The 21,428-nt window shown below is 60.7% G+C and overlaps 2 protein-coding genes across 2 annotated transcripts in view; one reads left to right on the top strand and one right to left on the bottom strand.

Annotated features, from left to right (window-relative positions):
* Positions 1 to 21,428, bottom strand: part of LOC138064673 (ubiquitin-associated protein 2-like) — a 112,606-nt gene that overhangs the window by 72,496 nt on the left and 18,682 nt on the right. The gene's annotated exons all lie outside the window — the stretch shown is intronic.
* On the top strand, positions 3,440 to 4,848 carry LOC138064791 (interferon-like). Its single transcript, XM_068928724.1, has one exon. It carries the CDS (start codon positions 4,170 to 4,172, stop codon positions 4,746 to 4,748), a length of 579 nt encoding a protein of 192 aa, XP_068784825.1. The 5' UTR covers positions 3,440 to 4,169; the 3' UTR covers positions 4,749 to 4,848.

Here is a 21,428-nt window from a genome sequence, read left to right as displayed (position 1 = left end):
ACTCGCCAACACGACCCACGCTCACGATCCTCCCGCACGGCGGCACCACCACCGGACAACCGGACACACCACCATGGCTGCGCCCGCAACCCGACACCCCTGCCTGCGGCACAGCACCCCGGTCCTCCTGCTCCTCCTGCCCACTCTCAGCGCGGCCCTCAGATGCGCCAACCTTCGCACCCAACAGAGCACCTTCAACTGGGACAGCCTCCAGCTCCTCCACGCCATGGCTCCCAGCCCGCCTCAGCCCTGCGCCCAACACGACCCACCTTTCCCCTTCCCCGACACCCTCCTGGCAATCCAGTCCCCACAACAAGCCACCGCCGCCATCCTCCGCGTCCTCCAGCACCTCTTCACCACTCTCAGCAACGAAAACACCCCCGCGCACTGGGACAGCCAAGCCCACCAACAGCTCCTCAACCAGCTCCACGACCAAATCCAACTCCTCCAGCAATGCCTCCCTCGCGCCGACGCGGATGTCAAAAGCCAAGGGCCCCGCAACGCCTGGCTCACCATCAACGGGTACTTCCGGCGCATCCAGGACTTCCTCCGCACAAACCACCACAGCCCCTGCGCCTGGGACAAAGTCGGCCTCGAAGCTCGCGCCTCCTTCCAGCGCATCCACAACCTCACCCGCACCCTGGCAGATTAGCCACAACGCCTCCTCACCGCAACCGCGCATCCACGCCCCCCTCACCCAATACCCGCACCCTCACCCAGGGACCCTCACTCCCACAACACCCGCCTCGCCTGCCCCCCCTCCCCCCACAACACCCGCACCAAGCCACCTCCGCCACCTCCTCCAGCACCACGCAGAGCCCAGCAGCACCACGACCGTGGCAACGGCCACGCTTCGGCACCCCACGCACCAACGTGCCCCTGCGCGCCCCACACCCACGGCTGCTCCCCAAAGGCACCCACCAACGGGGAACGCAGAGACCCCACGCACAGACCCAGGGACAACGCGAGCCACCCCACTACTTCGTGCCCACCAACGCATCTCGCCTGCTGCACTGCCGACTCCCCTCTCTCTCCGAGGCAACCAGCTGCTGCCAGCAACTTGCCGACGCCCTCACGCTGCCCCCGCCACCCCCCAACCCCCCAAAATACACCTATTTATTTAACTTATTCTATTTATTATGACAATTGTATTGCTCTATTTATTCCCCTATTTATTCAAGGCAAATAAAGACCTTTTGTAAAAACTTGGGTGTCGTGGGCCTCAAAGAATCATAGCGCGATCGTTCCAGTTGGAAGCCACCTCCAGGCCTCACCGAGCCCAACTCCCGCCTCCAGGCGGCTCTTCAGGACATCGGGGAGCTCACCGCCGTGTCCAGACGAGTCTCGGACATCTTCTGTACGGGGGCAGCCGCTCAGGCCATCCCACGCGCAAGACCTTGCGCTGGCCCTTCTGCAACTTCAGCAGCTTCCCGCCACACGGGTTACTTCTCCCGCCTCTCCAGGTCCGTCCCCCCCCCCCATCAGGAGCAGCCCTGCCCTCCGGCCCAATGACCGCTCCACTCCGACACCTCTCCGGCAGCCACAACTGTCCTCGGAGCGCAGCCTTCCCATCAACCACGGCGGCAACGCACGCATCAAACAGCTCTGGCGCCAACACCCACCCACCCCCCCACCCGGCCCCCCCACCAGTTACTGCCTGCCAACAGCACGCTGCACCCCTGACCGCAGCTCTCCGGAGAGCCGCGTTCCCCTTCTCGTCACACCCCTCTCTGCCCTAACCTAGGCAGAGCGCACCGAGCCGAGCTGCCGCTAGCCAAAAGAGGCCAGCCTCTGACAAAGGCCTTTCCAAAAATCGCCGCGTGCAACGTCCACTGCTCTACCCTGCTCAACACCGCCCACCACTCACCTCCTCATGCCCAGCTACCACCCCACTCACGCAGCATCTGCCCGTGGAAAACGCAGGCTCCCTCCTCCCGCTCACCTCCACGGCACTCAGCTCTTCAGAAACACCTGCCCAGACAAACCTCCTCCAGAAACAGCCCAGCCACTGGCCTCAGTCTCACCGGCCTCCACTTCCCTGCGTCCTCCCTCTTGCCCTTCTCCAACACAGTGGCGACCCCGCCCTTTTGCCACTCAGCAGCAACCTCCCCTGATGCACAGCACCTTGCAACAGCGAGGCACAGCGGCTACCCAAAAACGCCAAAACGCCTCCTGCAACACCCGCGGGCGCATCCCATGCGCTCACAGGCACTCCCGCATGCCCACGGGCCTTAAGGGACCCCTACCCTCTTTCTTCTCCTACCGTGGACACACCTTTGCTCCCACACGCTCTCCAAACGGCCTCACGCACCTGCGAGGCCCCGAGGACAAGCCTTACCAACAACAACTGGCACACAACAGGCACCCGGTACCTCAGCCTCTTCCCAATCCCTCCTCGCTACCCCCCCGGACCCAGGCAGACACTCGCCCACACTCTCCTTAGCCTCCCGGGGACTTACAGAAACCTTTCTCCTTCCAGCCCCACCTCACCTCTGCCTTGCCCGACTCCAGCCCTTCACACCCACCCTGGCTCTCCATTCCCCCTCCCAAGCAGCCTCTCCTCTCTTCTCCTCTCCCTCCCACCACCTTCGCCGCTCTCCCCTCTTCCTTGGGCACCAGCCCCACGTTCACCCATGCTGCCTGCCCGCCTGCCACGCCTCCTCCAGCTGCCGCACGTTGCAAGAGACCATCCGGGGGCTCCCGGCACACACTCCTGGAACATTAGACAGCTCTCCGCGGCCCCGCGCCCTGCCAGGGCGCTTCCCCACCCCTCTGCATCAGCCAACACCCCTTTCAGCCGCTAGTCAGGCCGAAGGCTCCCACACACTAGCTCCCCATGGCGCTTCAACAGTCACCGCCAGGACCAGACTCTCCTCAACACGTGCCAGCAACCCCCACGACGCCTGGCGCGCACCCCTATCGCCCTTCCGGCACCTACTCGGCTCCTCCAAGCCGACCGGGACGACCAGCGCCTCTCACTCGCCGGCTCTCTCCTCCTCCCCACGCGCAACAGCATCCGCCCCTCCCTCTCCTTCAGCAGCCCGCCTGCAGCACGCACCCGCTCCTCCACCGCCTCTCTTCTCTCCTCTCAGCCTCACCCCACAAAATCCTCCCTCCTGCCCCACCTGCCCACACCTCCACCCATTCAAGACTCTCCTTCACACACAGCGCTACCCCGCCTCCACCCCGGACCACGCCATCCTGCCTTCGCAGCCTCCCGCCCTCCGCTACCCCTCGCCAATCCGCCAGCCCGCCCTACCACCTCTCCGTGAGCCCAACCACGTCACACCTCTCCACCTCTGCACGGACCCCGCTCACTCGGCAACACACACGCACCACCACACGCAAAGGCACAAGGGGCAACGCCACATATTCTTCCCCAAGCAGCACAAACCACACGCGCACACACACCTCCCCATCCCCACCACCACCCGCAACCGTCGTGGGACTCAAGCACACCAAAACGGAGCACAGAGACCGTGGCATCTTCATCCACGCACACGCTCAAAGCTCAAGCGCGCGAGGCCGTGAGCCACCTCCTCTAACGCAACCTGTCCTCTGCACCAGGCCGCACCACGCACCTCCCAACGTTCTCCCAAAATACAGCACGCGACAACGCTTCCAGAGCACCAAGACCACCGACGCACTCCCAGGAAAACAAAAACAACAGGCATCCTCAAAGCAAAAGCAACTCAACCAAGACCAGGACGCGGCATCAGGAAAACACGAGTTTGGGAGGTGGAGAAATTCAAACGCGCAAAGCGGGCACGGGACCACAACGGCAAGGCAAAAGGAAAACCCTCAAACACACCCTCAGCACAGCTGCCCCAAAGGCCGCGGCCACAGGCACTTTCATATCCCCCACGGAAACACAACAAGACAACACACAGCCTCCCCCAAACGGGCTGCCCCCAAAACATCAACAGCACCACCACGACAGACCCACAAGCGCACTCCCACAAACACCGCAAAAGCCACCACAGCCACAAACCAAAACGGAAAACGAGAGCAGGAAATTCTTCGCAACTAGAAAACGCCAAAGGGAAAGATGCGGCACCACATAAAGCCGGACGCACAGCACAGCCGCAAGCACAGCACTCGCCAACACGACCCACGCTCACGATCCTCCCGCACGGCGGCACCACCACCGGACAACCGGACACACCACCATGGCTGCGCCCGCAACCCGACACCCCTGCCTGCGGCACAGCACCCCGGTCCTCCTGCTCCTCCTGCCCACTCTCAGCGCGGCCCTCAGATGCGCCAACCTTCGCACCCAACAGAGCACCTTCAACTGGGACAGCCTCCAGCTCCTCCACGCCATGGCTCCCAGCCCGCCTCAGCCCTGCGCCCAACACGACCCACCTTTCCCCTTCCCCGACACCCTCCTGGCAATCCAGTCCCCACAACAAGCCACCGCCGCCATCCTCCGCGTCCTCCAGCACCTCTTCACCACTCTCAGCAACGAAAACACCCCCGCGCACTGGGACAGCCAAGCCCACCAACAGCTCCTCAACCAGCTCCACGACCAAATCCAACTCCTCCAGCAATGCCTCCCTCGCGCCGACGCGGATGTCAAAAGCCAAGGGCCCCGCAACGCCTGGCTCACCATCAACGGGTACTTCCGGCGCATCCAGGACTTCCTCCGCACAAACCACCACAGCCCCTGCGCCTGGGACAAAGTCGGCCTCGAAGCTCGCGCCTCCTTCCAGCGCATCCACAACCTCACCCGCACCCTGGCAGATTAGCCACAACGCCTCCTCACCGCAACCGCGCATCCACGCCCCCCTCACCCAATACCCGCACCCTCACCCAGGGACCCTCACTCCCACAACACCCGCCTCGCCTGCCCCCCCTCCCCCCACAACACCCGCACCAAGCCACCTCCGCCACCTCCTCCAGCACCACGCAGAGCCCAGCAGCACCACGACCGTGGCAACGGCCACGCTTCGGCACCCCACGCACCAACGTGCCCCTGCGCGCCCCACACCCACGGCTGCTCCCCAAAGGCACCCACCAACGGGGAACGCAGAGACCCCACGCACAGACCCAGGGACAACGCGAGCCACCCCACTACTTCGTGCCCACCAACGCATCTCGCCTGCTGCACTGCCGACTCCCCTCTCTCTCCGAGGCAACCAGCTGCTGCCAGCAACTTGCCGACGCCCTCACGCTGCCCCCGCCACCCCCCAACCCCCCAAAATACACCTATTTATTTAACTTATTCTATTTATTATGACAATTGTATTGCTCTATTTATTCCCCTATTTATTCAAGGCAAATAAAGACCTTTTGTAAAAACTTGGGTGTCGTGGGCCTCAAAGAATCATAGCGCGATCGTTCCAGTTGGAAGCCACCTCCAGGCCTCACCGAGCCCAACTCCCGCCTCCAGGCGGCTCTTCAGGACATCGGGGAGCTCACCGCCGTGTCCAGACGAGTCTCGGACATCTTCTGTACGGGGGCAGCCGCTCAGGCCATCCCACGCGCAAGACCTTGCGCTGGCCCTTCTGCAACTTCAGCAGCTTCCCGCCACACGGGTTACTTCTCCCGCCTCTCCAGGTCCGTCCCCCCCCCCCATCAGGAGCAGCCCTGCCCTCCGGCCCAATGACCGCTCCACTCCGACACCTCTCCGGCAGCCACAACTGTCCTCGGAGCGCAGCCTTCCCATCAACCACGGCGGCAACGCACGCATCAAACAGCTCTGGCGCCAACACCCACCCACCCCCCCACCCGGCCCCCCCACCAGTTACTGCCTGCCAACAGCACGCTGCACCCCTGACCGCAGCTCTCCGGAGAGCCGCGTTCCCCTTCTCGTCACACCCCTCTCTGCCCTAACCTAGGCAGAGCGCACCGAGCCGAGCTGCCGCTAGCCAAAAGAGGCCAGCCTCTGACAAAGGCCTTTCCAAAAATCGCCGCGTGCAACGTCCACTGCTCTACCCTGCTCAACACCGCCCACCACTCACCTCCTCATGCCCAGCTACCACCCCACTCACGCAGCATCTGCCCGTGGAAAACGCAGGCTCCCTCCTCCCGCTCACCTCCACGGCACTCAGCTCTTCAGAAACACCTGCCCAGACAAACCTCCTCCAGAAACAGCCCAGCCACTGGCCTCAGTCTCACCGGCCTCCACTTCCCTGCGTCCTCCCTCTTGCCCTTCTCCAACACAGTGGCGACCCCGCCCTTTTGCCACTCAGCAGCAACCTCCCCTGATGCACAGCACCTTGCAACAGCGAGGCACAGCGGCTACCCAAAAACGCCAAAACGCCTCCTGCAACACCCGCGGGCGCATCCCATGCGCTCACAGGCACTCCCGCATGCCCACGGGCCTTAAGGGACCCCTACCCTCTTTCTTCTCCTACCGTGGACACACCTTTGCTCCCACACGCTCTCCAAACGGCCTCACGCACCTGCGAGGCCCCGAGGACAAGCCTTACCAACAACAACTGGCACACAACAGGCACCCGGTACCTCAGCCTCTTCCCAATCCCTCCTCGCTACCCCCCCGGACCCAGGCAGACACTCGCCCACACTCTCCTTAGCCTCCCGGGGACTTACAGAAACCTTTCTCCTTCCAGCCCCACCTCACCTCTGCCTTGCCCGACTCCAGCCCTTCACACCCACCCTGGCTCTCCATTCCCCCTCCCAAGCAGCCTCTCCTCTCTTCTCCTCTCCCTCCCACCACCTTCGCCGCTCTCCCCTCTTCCTTGGGCACCAGCCCCACGTTCACCCATGCTGCCTGCCCGCCTGCCACGCCTCCTCCAGCTGCCGCACGTTGCAAGAGACCATCCGGGGGCTCCCGGCACACACTCCTGGAACATTAGACAGCTCTCCGCGGCCCCGCGCCCTGCCAGGGCGCTTCCCCACCCCTCTGCATCAGCCAACACCCCTTTCAGCCGCTAGTCAGGCCGAAGGCTCCCACACACTAGCTCCCCATGGCGCTTCAACAGTCACCGCCAGGACCAGACTCTCCTCAACACGTGCCAGCAACCCCCACGACGCCTGGCGCGCACCCCTATCGCCCTTCCGGCACCTACTCGGCTCCTCCAAGCCGACCGGGACGACCAGCGCCTCTCACTCGCCGGCTCTCTCCTCCTCCCCACGCGCAACAGCATCCGCCCCTCCCTCTCCTTCAGCAGCCCGCCTGCAGCACGCACCCGCTCCTCCACCGCCTCTCTTCTCTCCTCTCAGCCTCACCCCACAAAATCCTCCCTCCTGCCCCACCTGCCCACACCTCCACCCATTCAAGACTCTCCTTCACACACAGCGCTACCCCGCCTCCACCCCGGACCACGCCATCCTGCCTTCGCAGCCTCCCGCCCTCCGCTACCCCTCGCCAATCTGCCAGCCCGCCCTACCACCTCTCCGTGAGCCCAACCACGTCACACCTCTCCACCTCTGCACGGACCCCGCTCACTCGGCAACACACACGCACCACCACACGCAAAGGCACAAGGGGCAACGCCACATATTCTTCCCCAAGCAGCACAAACCACACGCGCACACACACCTCCCCATCCCCACCACCACCCGCAACCGTCGTGGGACTCAAGCACACCAAAACGGAGCACAGAGACCGTGGCATCTTCATCCACGCACACGCTCAAAGCTCAAGCGTGCGAGGCCGTGAGCCACCTCCTCTAACGCAACCTGTCCTCTGCACCAGGCCGCACCACGCACCTCCCAACATTCTCCCAAAATACAGCACGCGACAACGCTTCCAGAGCACCAAGACCACCGACGCACTCCCAGGAAAACAAAAACAACAGGCATCCTCAAAGCAAAAGCAACTCAACCAAGACCAGGACGCAGCATCAGGAAAACACGAGTTTGGGAGGTGGAGAAATTCAAACGCGCAAAGCGGGCACGGGACCACAACGGCAAGGCAAAAGGAAAACCCTCAAACACACCCTCAGCACAGCTGCCCCAAAGGCCGCGGCCACAGGCACTTTCATATCCCCCACGGAAACACAACAAGACAACACACAGCCTCCCCCAAACGGGCTGCCCCCAAAACATCAACAGCACCACCACGACAGACCCACAAGCGCACTCCCACAAACACCGCAAAAGCCACCACAGCCACAAACCAAAACGGAAAACGAGAGCAGGAAATTCTTCGCAACTAGAAAACGCCAAAGGGAAAGATGCGGCACCACATAAAGCCGGACGCACAGCACAGCCGCAAGCACAGCACTCGCCAACACGACCCACGCTCACGATCCTCCCGCACGGCGGCACCACCACCGGACAACCGGACACACCACCATGGCTGCGCCCGCAACCCGACACCCCTGCCTGCGGCACAGCACCCCGGTCCTCCTGCTCCTCCTGCCCGCTCTCAGCGCGGCCCTCAGATGCGCCAACCTTCGCACCCAACAGAGCACCTTCAACTGGGACAGCCTCCAGCTCCTCCACGCCATGGCTCCCAGCCCGCCTCAGCCCTGCGCCCAACACGACCCACCTTTCCCCTTCCCCGACACCCTCCTGGCAATCCAGTCCCCACAACAAGCCACCGCCGCCATCCTCCGCGTCCTCCAGCACCTCTTCACCACTCTCAGCAACGAAAACACCCCCGCGCACTGGGACAGCCAAGCCCACCAACAGCTCCTCAACCAGCTCCACGACCAAATCCAACTCCTCCAGCAATGCCTCCCTCGCGCCGACGCGGATGTCAAAAGCCAAGGGCCCCGCAACGCCTGGCTCACCATCAACGGGTACTTCCGGCGCATCCAGGACTTCCTCCGCACAAACCACCACAGCCCCTGCGCCTGGGACAAAGTCGGCCTCGAAGCTCGCGCCTCCTTCCAGCGCATCCACAACCTCACCCGCACCCTGGCAGATTAGCCACAACGCCTCCTCACCGCAACCGCGCATCCACGCCCCCCTCACCCAATACCCGCACCCTCACCCAGGGACCCTCACTCCCACAACACCCGCCTCGCCTGCCCCCCCTCCCCCCACAACACCCGCACCAAGCCACCTCCGCCACCTCCTCCAGCACCACGCAGAGCCCAGCAGCACCACGACCGTGGCAACGGCCACGCTTCGGCACCCCACGCACCAACGTGCCCCTGCGCGCCCCACACCCACGGCTGCTCCCCAAAGGCACCCACCAACGGGGAACGCAGAGACCCCACGCACAGACCCAGGGACAACGCGAGCCACCCCACTACTTCGTGCCCACCAACGCATCTCGCCTGCTGCACTGCCGACTCCCCTCTCTCTCCGAGGCAACCAGCTGCTGCCAGCAACTTGCCGACGCCCTCACGCTGCCCCCGCCACCCCCCAACCCCCCAAAATACACCTATTTATTTAACTTATTCTATTTATTATGACAATTGTATTGCTCTATTTATTCCCCTATTTATTCAAGGCAAATAAAGACCTTTTGTAAAAACTTGGGTGTCGTGGGCCTCAAAGAATCATAGCGCGATCGTTCCAGTTGGAAGCCACCTCCAGGCCTCACCGAGCCCAACTCCCGCCTCCAGGCGGCTCTTCAGGACATCGGGGAGCTCACCGCCGTGTCCAGACGAGTCTCGGACATCTTCTGTACGGGGGCAGCCGCTCAGGCCATCCCACGCGCAAGACCTTGCACTGGCCCTTCTGCAACTTCAGCAGCTTCCCGCCACACGGGTTACTTCTCCCGCCTCTCCAGGTCCGTCCCCCCCCCCCATCAGGAGCAGCCCTGCCCTCCGGCCCAATGACCGCTCCACTCCGACACCTCTCCGGCAGCCACAACTGTCCTCGGAGCGCAGCCTTCCCATCAACCACGGCGGCAACGCACGCATCAAACAGCTCTGGCGCCAACACCCACCCACCCCCCCACCCGGCCCCCCCACCAGTTACTGCCTGCCAACAGCACGCTGCACCCCTGACCGCAGCTCTCCGGAGAGCCGCGTTCCCCTTCTCGTCACACCCCTCTCTGCCCTAACCTAGGCAGAGCGCACCGAGCCGAGCTGCCGCTAGCCAAAAGAGGCCAGCCTCTGACAAAGGCCTTTCCAAAAATCGCCGCGTGCAACGTCCACTGCTCTACCCTGCTCAACACCGCCCACCACTCACCTCCTCATGCCCAGCTACCACCCCACTCACGCAGCATCTGCCCGTGGAAAACGCAGGCTCCCTCCTCCCGCTCACCTCCACGGCACTCAGCTCTTCAGAAACACCTGCCCAGACAAACCTCCTCCAGAAACAGCCCAGCCACTGGCCTCAGTCTCACCGGCCTCCACTTCCCTGCGTCCTCCCTCTTGCCCTTCTCCAACACAGTGGCGACCCCGCCCTTTTGCCACTCAGCAGCAACCTCCCCTGATGCACAGCACCTTGCAACAGCGAGGCACAGCGGCTACCCAAAAACGCCAAAACGCCTCCTGCAACACCCGCGGGCGCATCCCATGCGCTCACAGGCACTCCCGCATGCCCACGGGCCTTAAGGGACCCCTACCCTCTTTCTTCTCCTACCGTGGACACACCTTTGCTCCCACACGCTCTCCAAACGGCCTCACGCACCTGCGAGGCCCCGAGGACAAGCCTTACCAACAACAACTGGCACACAACAGGCACCCGGTACCTCAGCCTCTTCCCAATCCCTCCTCGCTACCCCCCCGGACCCAGGCAGACACTCGCCCACACTCTCCTTAGCCTCCCGGGGACTTACAGAAACCTTTCTCCTTCCAGCCCCACCTCACCTCTGCCTTGCCCGACTCCAGCCCTTCACACCCACCCTGGCTCTCCATTCCCCCTCCCAAGCAGCCTCTCCTCTCTTCTCCTCTCCCTCCCACCACCTTCGCCGCTCTCCCCTCTTCCTTGGGCACCAGCCCCACGTTCACCCATGCTGCCTGCCCGCCTGCCACGCCTCCTCCAGCTGCTGCACGTTGCAAGAGACCATCCGGGGGCTCCCGGCACACACTCCTGGAACATTAGACAGCTCTCCGCGGCCCCGCGCCCTGCCAGGGCGCTTCCCCACCCCTCTGCATCAGCCAACACCCCTTTCAGCCGCTAGTCAGGCCGAAGGCTCCCACACACTAGCTCCCCATGGCGCTTCAACAGTCACCGCCAGGACCAGACTCTCCTCAACACGTGCCAGCAACCCCCACGACGCCTGGCGCGCACCCCTATCGCCCTTCCGGCACCTACTCGGCTCCTCCAAGCCGACCGGGACGACCAGCGCCTCTCACTCGCCGGCTCTCTCCTCCTCCCCACGCGCAACAGCATCCGCCCCTCCCTCTCCTTCAGCAGCCCGCCTGCAGCACGCACCCGCTCCTCCACCGCCTCTCTTCTCTCCTCTCAGCCTCACCCCACAAAATCCTCCCTCCTGCCCCACCTGCCCACACCTCCACCCATTCAAGACTCTCCTTCACACACAGCGCTACCCCGCCTCCACCCCGGACCACGCCATCCTGCCTTCGCAGCCTCCCGCCCTCCGCTACCCCTCGCCAATCCGCCAGCCCGCCCTACCACCTCTCCGTGAGCCCAACCACGTCACACCTCTCCACCTCTGCACGGACCCCGCTCACTCGGCAACACACACGCACCACCACACGCAAAGGCACAAGGGGCAACGCCACATATTCTTCCCCAAGCAGCACAAACCACACGCGCACACACACCTCCCCATCCCCACCACCACCCGCAACCGTCGTGGGACTCAAGCACACCAAAACGGAGCACAGAGACCGTGGCATCTTCATCCACGCACACGCTCAAAGCTCAAGCGCGCGAGGCCGTGAGCCACCTCCTCTAACGCAACCTGTCCTCTGCACCAGGCCGCACCACGCACCTCCCAACGTTCTCCCAAAATACAGCACGCGACAACGCTTCCAGAGCACCAAGACCACCGACGCACTCCCAGGAAAACAAAAACAACAGGCATCCTCAAAGCAAAAGCAACTCAACCAAGACCAGGACGCGGCATCAGGAAAACACGAGTTTGGGAGGTGGAGAAATTCAAACGCGCAAAGCGGGCACGGGACCACAACGGCAAGGCAAAAGGAAAACCCTCAAACACACCCTCAGCACAGCTGCCCCAAAGGCCGCGGCCACAGGCACTTTCATATCCCCCACGGAAACACAACAAGACAACACACAGCCTCCCCCAAACGGGCTGCCCCCAAAACATCAACAGCACCACCACGACAGACCCACAAGCGCACTCCCACAAACACCGCAAAAGCCACCACAGCCACAAACCAAAACGGAAAACGAGAGCAGGAAATTCTTCGCAACTAGAAAACGCCAAAGGGAAAGATGCGGCACCACATAAAGCCGGACGCACAGCACAGCCGCAAGCACAGCACTCGCCAACACGACCCACGCTCACGATCCTCCCGCACGGCGGCACCACCACCGGACAACCGGACACACCACCATGGCTGCGCCCGCAACCCGACACCCCTGCCTGCGGCACAGCACCCCGGTCCTCCTGCTCCTCCTGCCCGCTCTCAGCGCGGCCCTCAGATGCGCCAACCTTCGCACCCAACAGAGCACCTTCAACTGGGACAGCCTCCAGCTCCTCCACGCCATGGCTCCCAGCCCGCCTCAGCCCTGCGCCCAACACGACCCACCTTTCCCCTTCCCCGACACCCTCCTGGCAATCCAGTCCCCACAACAAGCCACCGCCGCCATCCTCCGCGTCCTCCAGCACCTCTTCACCACTCTCAGCAACGAAAACACCCCCGCGCACTGGGACAGCCAAGCCCACCAACAGCTCCTCAACCAGCTCCACGACCAAATCCAACTCCTCCAGCAATGCCTCCCTCGCGCCGACGCGGATGTCAAAAGCCAAGGGCCCCGCAACGCCTGGCTCACCATCAACGGGTACTTCCGGCGCATCCAGGACTTCCTCCGCACAAACCACCACAGCCCCTGCGCCTGGGACAAAGTCGGCCTCGAAGCTCGCGCCTCCTTCCAGCGCATCCACAACCTCACCCGCACCCTGGCAGATTAGCCACAACGCCTCCTCACCGCAACCGCGCATCCACGCCCCCCTCACCCAATACCCGCACCCTCACCCAGGGACCCTCACTCCCACAACACCCGCCTCGCCTGCCCCCCCTCCCCCCACAACACCCGCACCAAGCCACCTCCGCCACCTCCTCCAGCACCACGCAGAGCCCAGCAGCACCACGACCGTGGCAACGGCCACGCTTCGGCACCCCACGCACCAACGTGCCCCTGCGCGCCCCACACCCACGGCTGCTCCCCAAAGGCACCCACCAACGGGGAACGCAGAGACCCCACGCACAGACCCAGGGACAACGCGAGCCACCCCACTACTTCGTGCCCACCAACGCATCTCGCCTGCTGCACTGCCGACTCCCCTCTCTCTCCGAGGCAACCAGCTGCTGCCAGCAACTTGCCGACGCCCTCACGCTGCCCCCGCCACCCCCCAACCCCCCAAAATACACCTATTTATTTAACTTATTCTATTTATTATGACAATTGTATTGCTCTATTTATTCCCCTATTTATTCAAGGCAAATAAAGACCTTTTGTAAAAACTTGGGTGTCGTGGGCCTCAAAGAATCATAGCGCGATCGTTCCAGTTGGAAGCCACCTCCAGGCCTCACCGAGCCCAACTCCCGCCTCCAGGCGGCTCTTCAGAACATCGGGGAGCTCACCGCCGTGTCCAGACGAGTCTCGGACATCTTCTGTACGGGGGCAGCCGCTCAGGCCATCCCACGCGCAAGACCTTGCGCTGGCCCTTCTGCAACTTCAGCAGCTTCCCGCCACACGGGTTACTTCTCCCGCCTCTCCAGGTCCGCTCCCCCCCCCCCCCCAACCCCCCCCCCATCAGGAGCAGCCCTGCCCTCCGGCCCAATGACCACTCCACTCCGACACCTCTCCGGCAGCCACAACTGTCCTCGGAGCGCAGCCTTCCCATCAACCACGGCGGCAACGCACGCATCAAACAGCTCTGGCGCCAACACCCACCCACCCCCCCACCCGGCCCCCCCACCAGTTACTGCCTGCCAACAGCACGCTGCACCCCTGACCGCAGCTCTCCGGAGAGCCGCGTTCCCCTTCTCGTCACACCCCTCTCTGCCCTAACCTAGGCAGAGCGCACCGAGCCGAGCTGCCGCTAGCCAAAAGAGGCCAGCCTCTGACAAAGGCCTTTCCAAAAATCGCCGCGTGCAACGTCCACTGCTCTACCCTGCTCAACACCGCCCACCACTCACCTCCTCATGCCCAGCTACCACCCCACTCACGCAGCATCTGCCCGTGGAAAACGCAGGCTCCCTCCTCCCGCTCACCTCCACGGCACTCAGCTCTTCAGAAACACCTGCCCAGACAAACCTCCTCCAGAAACAGCCCAGCCACTGGCCTCAGTCTCACCGGCCTCCACTTCCCTGCGTCCTCCCTCTTGCCCTTCTCCAACACAGTGGCGACCCCGCCCTTTTGCCACTCAGCAGCAACCTCCCCTGATGCACAGCACCTTGCAACAGCGAGGCACAGCGGCTACCCAAAAACGCCAAAACGCCTCCTGCAACACCCGCGGGCGCATCCCATGCGCTCACAGGCACTCCCGCATGCCCACGGGCCTTAAGGGACCCCTACCCTCTTTCTTCTCCTACCGTGGACACACCTTTGCTCCCACACGCTCTCCAAACGGCCTCACGCACCTGCGAGGCCCCGAGGACAAGCCTTACCAACAACAACTGGCACACAACAGGCACCCGGTACCTCAGCCTCTTCCCAATCCCTCCTCGCTACCCCCCCGGACCCAGGCAGACACTCGCCCACACTCTCCTTAGCCTCCCGGGGACTTACAGAAACCTTTCTCCTTCCAGCCCCACCTCACCTCTGCCTTGCCCGACTCCAGCCCTTCACACCCACCCTGGCTCTCCATTCCCCCTCCCAAGCAGCCTCTCCTCTCTTCTCCTCTCCCTCCCACCACCTTCGCCGCTCTCCCCTCTTCCTTGGGCACCAGCCCCACGTTCACCCATGCTGCCTGCCCGCCTGCCACGCCTCCTCCAGCTGCCGCACGTTGCAAGAGACCATCCGGGGGCTCCCGGCACACACTCCTGGAACATTAGACAGCTCTCCGCGGCCCCGCGCCCTGCCAGGGCGCTTCCCCACCCCTCTGCATCAGCCAACACCCCTTTCAGCCGCTAGTCAGGCCGAAGGCTCCCACACACTAGCTCCCCATGGCGCTTCAACAGTCACCGCCAGGACCAGACTCTCCTCAACACGTGCCAGCAACCCCCACGACGCCTGGCGCGCACCCCTATCGCCCTTCCGGCACCTACTCGGCTCCTCCAAGCCGACCGGGACGACCAGCGCCTCTCACTCGCCGGCTCTCTCCTCCTCCCCACGCGCAACAGCATCCGCCCCTCCCTCTCCTTCAGCAGCCCGCCTGCAGCACGCACCCGCTCCTCCACCGCCTCTCTTCTCTCCTCTCAGCCTCACCCCACAAAATCCTCCCTCCTGCCCCACCTGCCCACACCTCCACCCATTCAAGACTCTCCTTCACACACAGCGCTACCCCGCCTCCACCCCGGACCACGCCATCCTGCCTTCGCAGCCTCCCGCCCTCCGCTACCCCTCGCCAATCCGCCAGCCCGCCCTACCACCTCTCCGTGAGCCCAACCACGTCACACCTCTCCACCTCTGCACGGACCCCGCTCACTCGGCAACACACACGCACCACCACACGCAAAGGCACAAGGGGCAACGCCACATATTCTTCCCCAAGCAGCACAAACCACACGCGCACACACACCTCCCCATCCCCACCACCACCCGCAACCGTCGTGGGACTCAAGCACACCAAAACGGAGCACAGAGACCGTGGCATCTTCATCCACGCACACGCTCAAAGCTCAAGCGCGCGAGGCCGTGAGCCACCTCCTCTAACGCAACCTGTCCTCTGCACCAGGCCGCACCACGCACCTCCCAACGTTCTCCCAAAATACAGCACGCGACAACGCTTCCAGAGCACCAAGACCACCGACGCACTCCCAGGAAAACAAAAACAACAGGCATCCTCAAAGCAAAAGCAACTCAACCAAGACCAGGACGCGGCATCAGGAAAACACGAGTTTGGGAGGTGGAGAAATTCAAACGCGCAAAGCGGGCACGGGACCACAACGGCAAGGCAAAAGGAAAACCCTCAAACACACCCTCAGCACAGCTGCCCCAAAGGCCGCGGCCACAGGCACTTTCATATCCCCCACGGAAACACAACAAGACAACACACAGCCTCCCCCAAACGGGCTGCCCCCAAAACATCAACAGCACCACCACGACAGACCCACAAGCGCACTCCCACAAACACCGCAAAAGCCACCACAGCCACAAACCAAAACGGAAAACGAGAGCAGGAAATTCTTCGCAACTAGAAAACGCCAAAGGGAAAGATGCGGCACCACATAAAGCCGGACGCACAGCACAGCCGCAAGCACAGCACTCGCCAACACGACCCACGCTCACGATCCTCCCGCACGGCGGCACCACCACCGGACAACCGGACACACCACCATGGCTGCGCCCGCAACCCGACACCCCTGCCTGCGGCACAGCACCCCGGTCCTCCTGCTCCTCCTGCCCGCTCTCAGCGCGGCCCTCAGATGCGCCAACCTTCGCACCCAACAGAGCACCTTCAACTGGGACAGCCTCCAGCTCCTCCACGCCATGGCTCCCAGCCCGCCTCAGCCCTGCGCCCAACACGACCCACCTTTCCCCTTCCCCGACACCCTCCTGGCAATCCAGTCCCCACAACAAGCCACCGCCGCCATCCTCCGCGTCCTCCAGCACCTCTTCACCACTCTCAGCAACGAAAACACCCCCGCGCACTGGGACAGCCAAGCCCACCAACAGCTCCTCAACCAGCTCCACGACCAAATCCAACTCCTCCAGCAATGCCTCCCTCGCGCCGACGCGGATGTCAAAAGCCAAGGGCCCCGCAACGCCTGGCTCACCATCAACGGGTACTTCCGGCGCATCCAGGACTTCCTCCGCACAAACCACCACAGCCCCTGCGCCTGGGACAAAGTCGGCCTCGAAGCTCGCGCCTCCTTCCAGCGCATCCACAACCTCACCCGCACCCTGGCAGATTAGCCACAACGCCTCCTCACCGCAACCGCGCATCCACGCCCCCCTCACCCAATACCCGCACCCTCACCCAGGGACCCTCACTCCCACAACACCCGCCTCGCCTGCCCCCCCTCCCCCCACAACACCCGCACCAAGCCACCTCCGCCACCTCCTCCAGCACCACGCAGAGCCCAGCAGCACCACGACCGTGGCAACGGCCACGCTTCGGCACCCCACGCACCAACGTGCCCCTGCGCGCCCCACACCCACGGCTGCTCCCCAAAGGCACCCACCAACGGGGAACGCAGAGACCCCACGCACAGACCCAGGGACAACGCGAGCCACCCCACTACTTCGTGCCCACCAACGCATCTCGCCTGCTGCACTGCCGACTCCCCTCTCTCTCCGAGGCAACCAGCTGCTGCCAGCAACTTGCCGACGCCCTCACGCTGCCCCCGCCACCCCCCAACCCCCCAAAATACACCTATTTAACTTATTCTATTTATTATGACAATTGTATTGCTCTATTTATTCCCCTATTTATTCAAGGCAAATAAAGACCTTTTGTAAAAACTTGGGTGTCGTGGGCCTCAAAGAATCATAGCACGATCGTTCCAGTTGGAAGCCACCTCCAGGCCTCACCGAGCCCAACTCCCGCCTCCAGGCGGCTCTTCAGGACATCGGGGAGCTCACCACCGTGTCCAGACGAGTCTCGGACATCTTCTGTACGGGGGCAGCCGCTCAGGCCATCCCACGCGCAAGACCTTGCACTGGCCCTTCTGCAACTTCAGCAGCTTCCCGCCACACGGGTTACTTCTCCCGCCTCTCCAGGTCCGCTCCCCCCCCCCCCCAACCCCCCCCCCATCAGGAGCAGCCCTGCCCTCCGGCCCAATGACCGCTCCACTCCGACACCTCTCCGGCAGCCACAACTGTCCTCGGAGCGCAGTCTTCCCATCAACCACGGCGGCAACGCACGCATCAAACAGCTCTGGCGCCAACACCCACCCACCCGGCCCCCCCACCAGTTACTGCCTGCCAACAGCACGCTGCACCCCTGACCGCAGCTCTCCGGAGAGCCGCGTTCCCCTTCTCGTCACACCCCTCTCCGCCCTAACCTAGGCAGAGCGCACCGAGCCGAGCTGCCGCTAGCCAAAAGAGGCCAGCCTCTGACAAAGGCCTTTCCAAAAATCGCCGCATGCAACGTCCACTGCTCTACCCTGCTCAACACCGCCCACCACTCACCTCCTCATGCCCAGCTACCACCCCACTCACGCAGCATCTGCCCGTGGAAAACGCAGGCTCCCTCCTCCCGCTCACCTCCACGGCACTCAGCTCTTCAGAAACACCTGCCCAGACAAACCTCCTCCAGAAACAGCCCAGCCACTGGCCTCAGTCTCACCGGCCTCCACTTCCCTGCGTCCTCCCTCTTGCCCTTCTCCAACACAGTGGCGACCCCGCCCTTTTGCCACTCAGCAGCAACCTCCCCTGATGCACAGCACCTTGCAACAGCGAGGCACAGCGGCTACCCAAAAACGCCAAAACGCCTCCTGCAACACCCGCGGGCGCATCCCATGCGCTCACAGGCACTCCCGCATGCCCACGGGCCTTAAGGGACCCCTACCCTCTTTCTTCTCCTACCGTGGACACACCTTTGCTCCCACACGCTCTCCAAACGGCCTCACGCACCTGCGAGGCCCCGAGGACAAGCCTTACCAACAACAACTGGCACACAACAGGCACCCGGTACCTCAGCCTCTTCCCAATCCCTCCTCGCTACCCCCCCGGACCCAGGCAGACACTCGCCCACACTCTCCTTAGCCTCCCGGGGACTTACAGAAACCTTTCTCCTTCCAGCCCCACCTCACCTCTGCCTTGCCCGACTCCAGCCCTTCACACCCACCCTGACTCTCCATTCCCCCTCCCAAGCAGCCTCTCCCTCTCTTCTCCTCTCCCTCCCACCACCTTCGCCGCTCTCCCCTCTTCCTTGGGCACCAGCCCCACGTTCACCCATGCTGCCTGCCCGCCTGCCACGCCTCCTCCAGCTGCTGCACGTTGCAAGAGACCATCCGGGGGCTCCTGGCACACACTCCTGGAACATTAGACAGCCCACAGACTGGAACTAGTCTGTCTCCCACAGACACCGTAGCACAGGTAGCTCAATTCTTCTTGTGAGATATAGGCAGGAGAAACACCAGATGTTGACAAAGACATGATTACATTCTCTTCCTGAACACAGAAAGCTTGTACTTGGCCTGCCTGAACTTTCATAAATTCACTTTGGAGGTATACTGTCCCATCAACCAGCCTCTCTTCTTCATTGCTTTTGTATTTCCAGAAGTCCTTTCCTTCCTGGCAGGATCTAAAACCAACAGCACCCAGATTCCCACTTCATCTCCTCAACTGCCCTCTTTCAGTGTAAATAATGCGCAAAACCTACAACCACCTCCTTGGCACAAACCCTTCTAACAACCTCCACAGAAGAGTGGGGGCCAAGCAGGTGATCATAAACATGCTCCTGGCTGCCAACAGCTCCAGCCAGATGCCAAGATGTACCAAGCAGGAGGTACACCCAACTTTTAAGCCTCCCCCAAGGAATGCGGCACCAGGCACCCACCCACCCTGACTGCAGCACAGTAAAGGCCACAGCTCTCACACCTCCAGCCCCTCGTGCTCACATACACTCCACAGGCTGCAGACCTCAGGCCACAGCTCATATCTTTGCTCCCACATTTTACCTCTTCTACCTCCACTTGCTGAGGAGGCAACCCTTCCCCATGGTCCAAGGCTCATCCCCTTGTCTAACAAATTCTTCCTAACATGTTTCATATATTCCTCTTTTCAGTAAAGATATCATCACTTCTCTGGTTTTGTGGAGAAAAAGTCTGGTGTAGAACCAAGAATCTACTCCTAATATTTTTTTGGAATATTGGCGCATCATAATTGTTATCGTTTGTAGTTTGTGTGTTGTTTAATCTTAACCCAAGTATGTACTTTGTTCTGTTTGCTTTCCGTTTCCTGTTTCCCTACCACATGTTCATCAAGGTAGACATTTTTTCCATGCGTTTAAGTTGTAGGTGGGGGGGGGGATGCCAACTTTAATACCAATATTCTCATTTCCCTAATTCATCATGGAATCTCTTATTTGTTTTTAATAATTTCGTCTCAATTTATCTAACTCTGATGTATTTTTTCCGCCATCCATTACTTTTCCGGAACTGATATCAAGTTGCCATGTCTTCATTTAGCCAGGTCTTTCCTTTTATTTCAACATGGAGTAATCTGCTCTCTCTGGAACTTTTCCAGGTTTCAGAACTTTTGCTAGGAAAAAAGACACCCCCAAGAAGTTTTCAGTAATGCTTTTTCATCACTTATTTCCAAGTCTTTGCATCCCAGTCATACGGGACCCCGATTTAAGATCATCTACCAAATATACCGAGAAAAACAGAATGGCTAGTTTTTCATTTTTATCTTGTAATATAGACATGAAGCTTCTTCTTCTGAAGTAAAACATTATTTCTTTCACAGCTTGGTTTTTCCCATTGCATGAAATATTTCCTCTTTTTATCATTACCTAACGCTTGCATTTTTAGTCTCAGTTTTTACTTCTTCTGGCCGTAAATGCTTGCCCTGTTATTTTCTTCAGCTGTTTTCTGTGATTTCTAGCTTCTGAATTATGTCCACTATTAACAGTATTTCTCAACTTTCTTTTCTTTTTAAATGCATTTCAACAGCTGTTTCCACTTTGGATCAGAAAAAGATTTCAGTTTAACATTAATTCATTATCAGTTATCAACTACATTTTTAATTTTAACTTTTTCTTTTAACTTTAAGAGTTGACCTGAGATACATCATTTCTTCTAATTTGATCATTTCTTTTAACTTGATGAGTTTTAACCTTACCTACATCATTATTTTTGCCTATTCGTCCTTTGATTTTTAGTCCACAGAATAATTCCTCTCTTTCAGACGAGGTTAAACAGAGAATTCCTACTTGGTGCCTATCACATCTGAATTCAGAAACTATTATAATATTTTTCAATTCCAGCAAGATTCAGCATTGATGTATGATAACTGCAGCCTGACTGACTGACTTGGTATTTCTCAATAACGATGCAGCAATAACGGTGCATCTTAGAGGGAAGAGTCAAGGAACACTACTAGAACGCTTGTACAATTTAGCATCCTGTAGATAAATAAAATCAAGAATGGCATACTCTGCTTCATTGAATGCTGCTTTATTATTTTTCCACAATCATTCAAATTTGAGCTCCCAGAGAGTTTAGAATAAGTAAAGCCAATTATAAGACTACAGGCTACCATTTCCATGTACCTGCTCTTCTTTTTATTATTTTATTAATTGACTATAGTGAATTTAATATTCCAAGAAAGTAAATCTCCTT

Source organism: Struthio camelus, chromosome Z (assembly GCF_040807025.1).
Source record: "Struthio camelus isolate bStrCam1 chromosome Z, bStrCam1.hap1, whole genome shotgun sequence".
Classification (NCBI taxonomy): Eukaryota; Metazoa; Chordata; class Aves; order Struthioniformes; family Struthionidae; genus Struthio; species Struthio camelus.
The sequence above is the reverse complement of the archived record's forward strand: the minus strand, read 5'-3'. Positions and strand labels throughout refer to the sequence as shown.

Coding starts and splice junctions, on each gene's coding strand:
- LOC138064791 (XM_068928724.1), top strand. CDS start 4,170: ATGGCTGCGCCCGCAACCCGACACCCCTGCCTGCGGCACAGCACCCCG.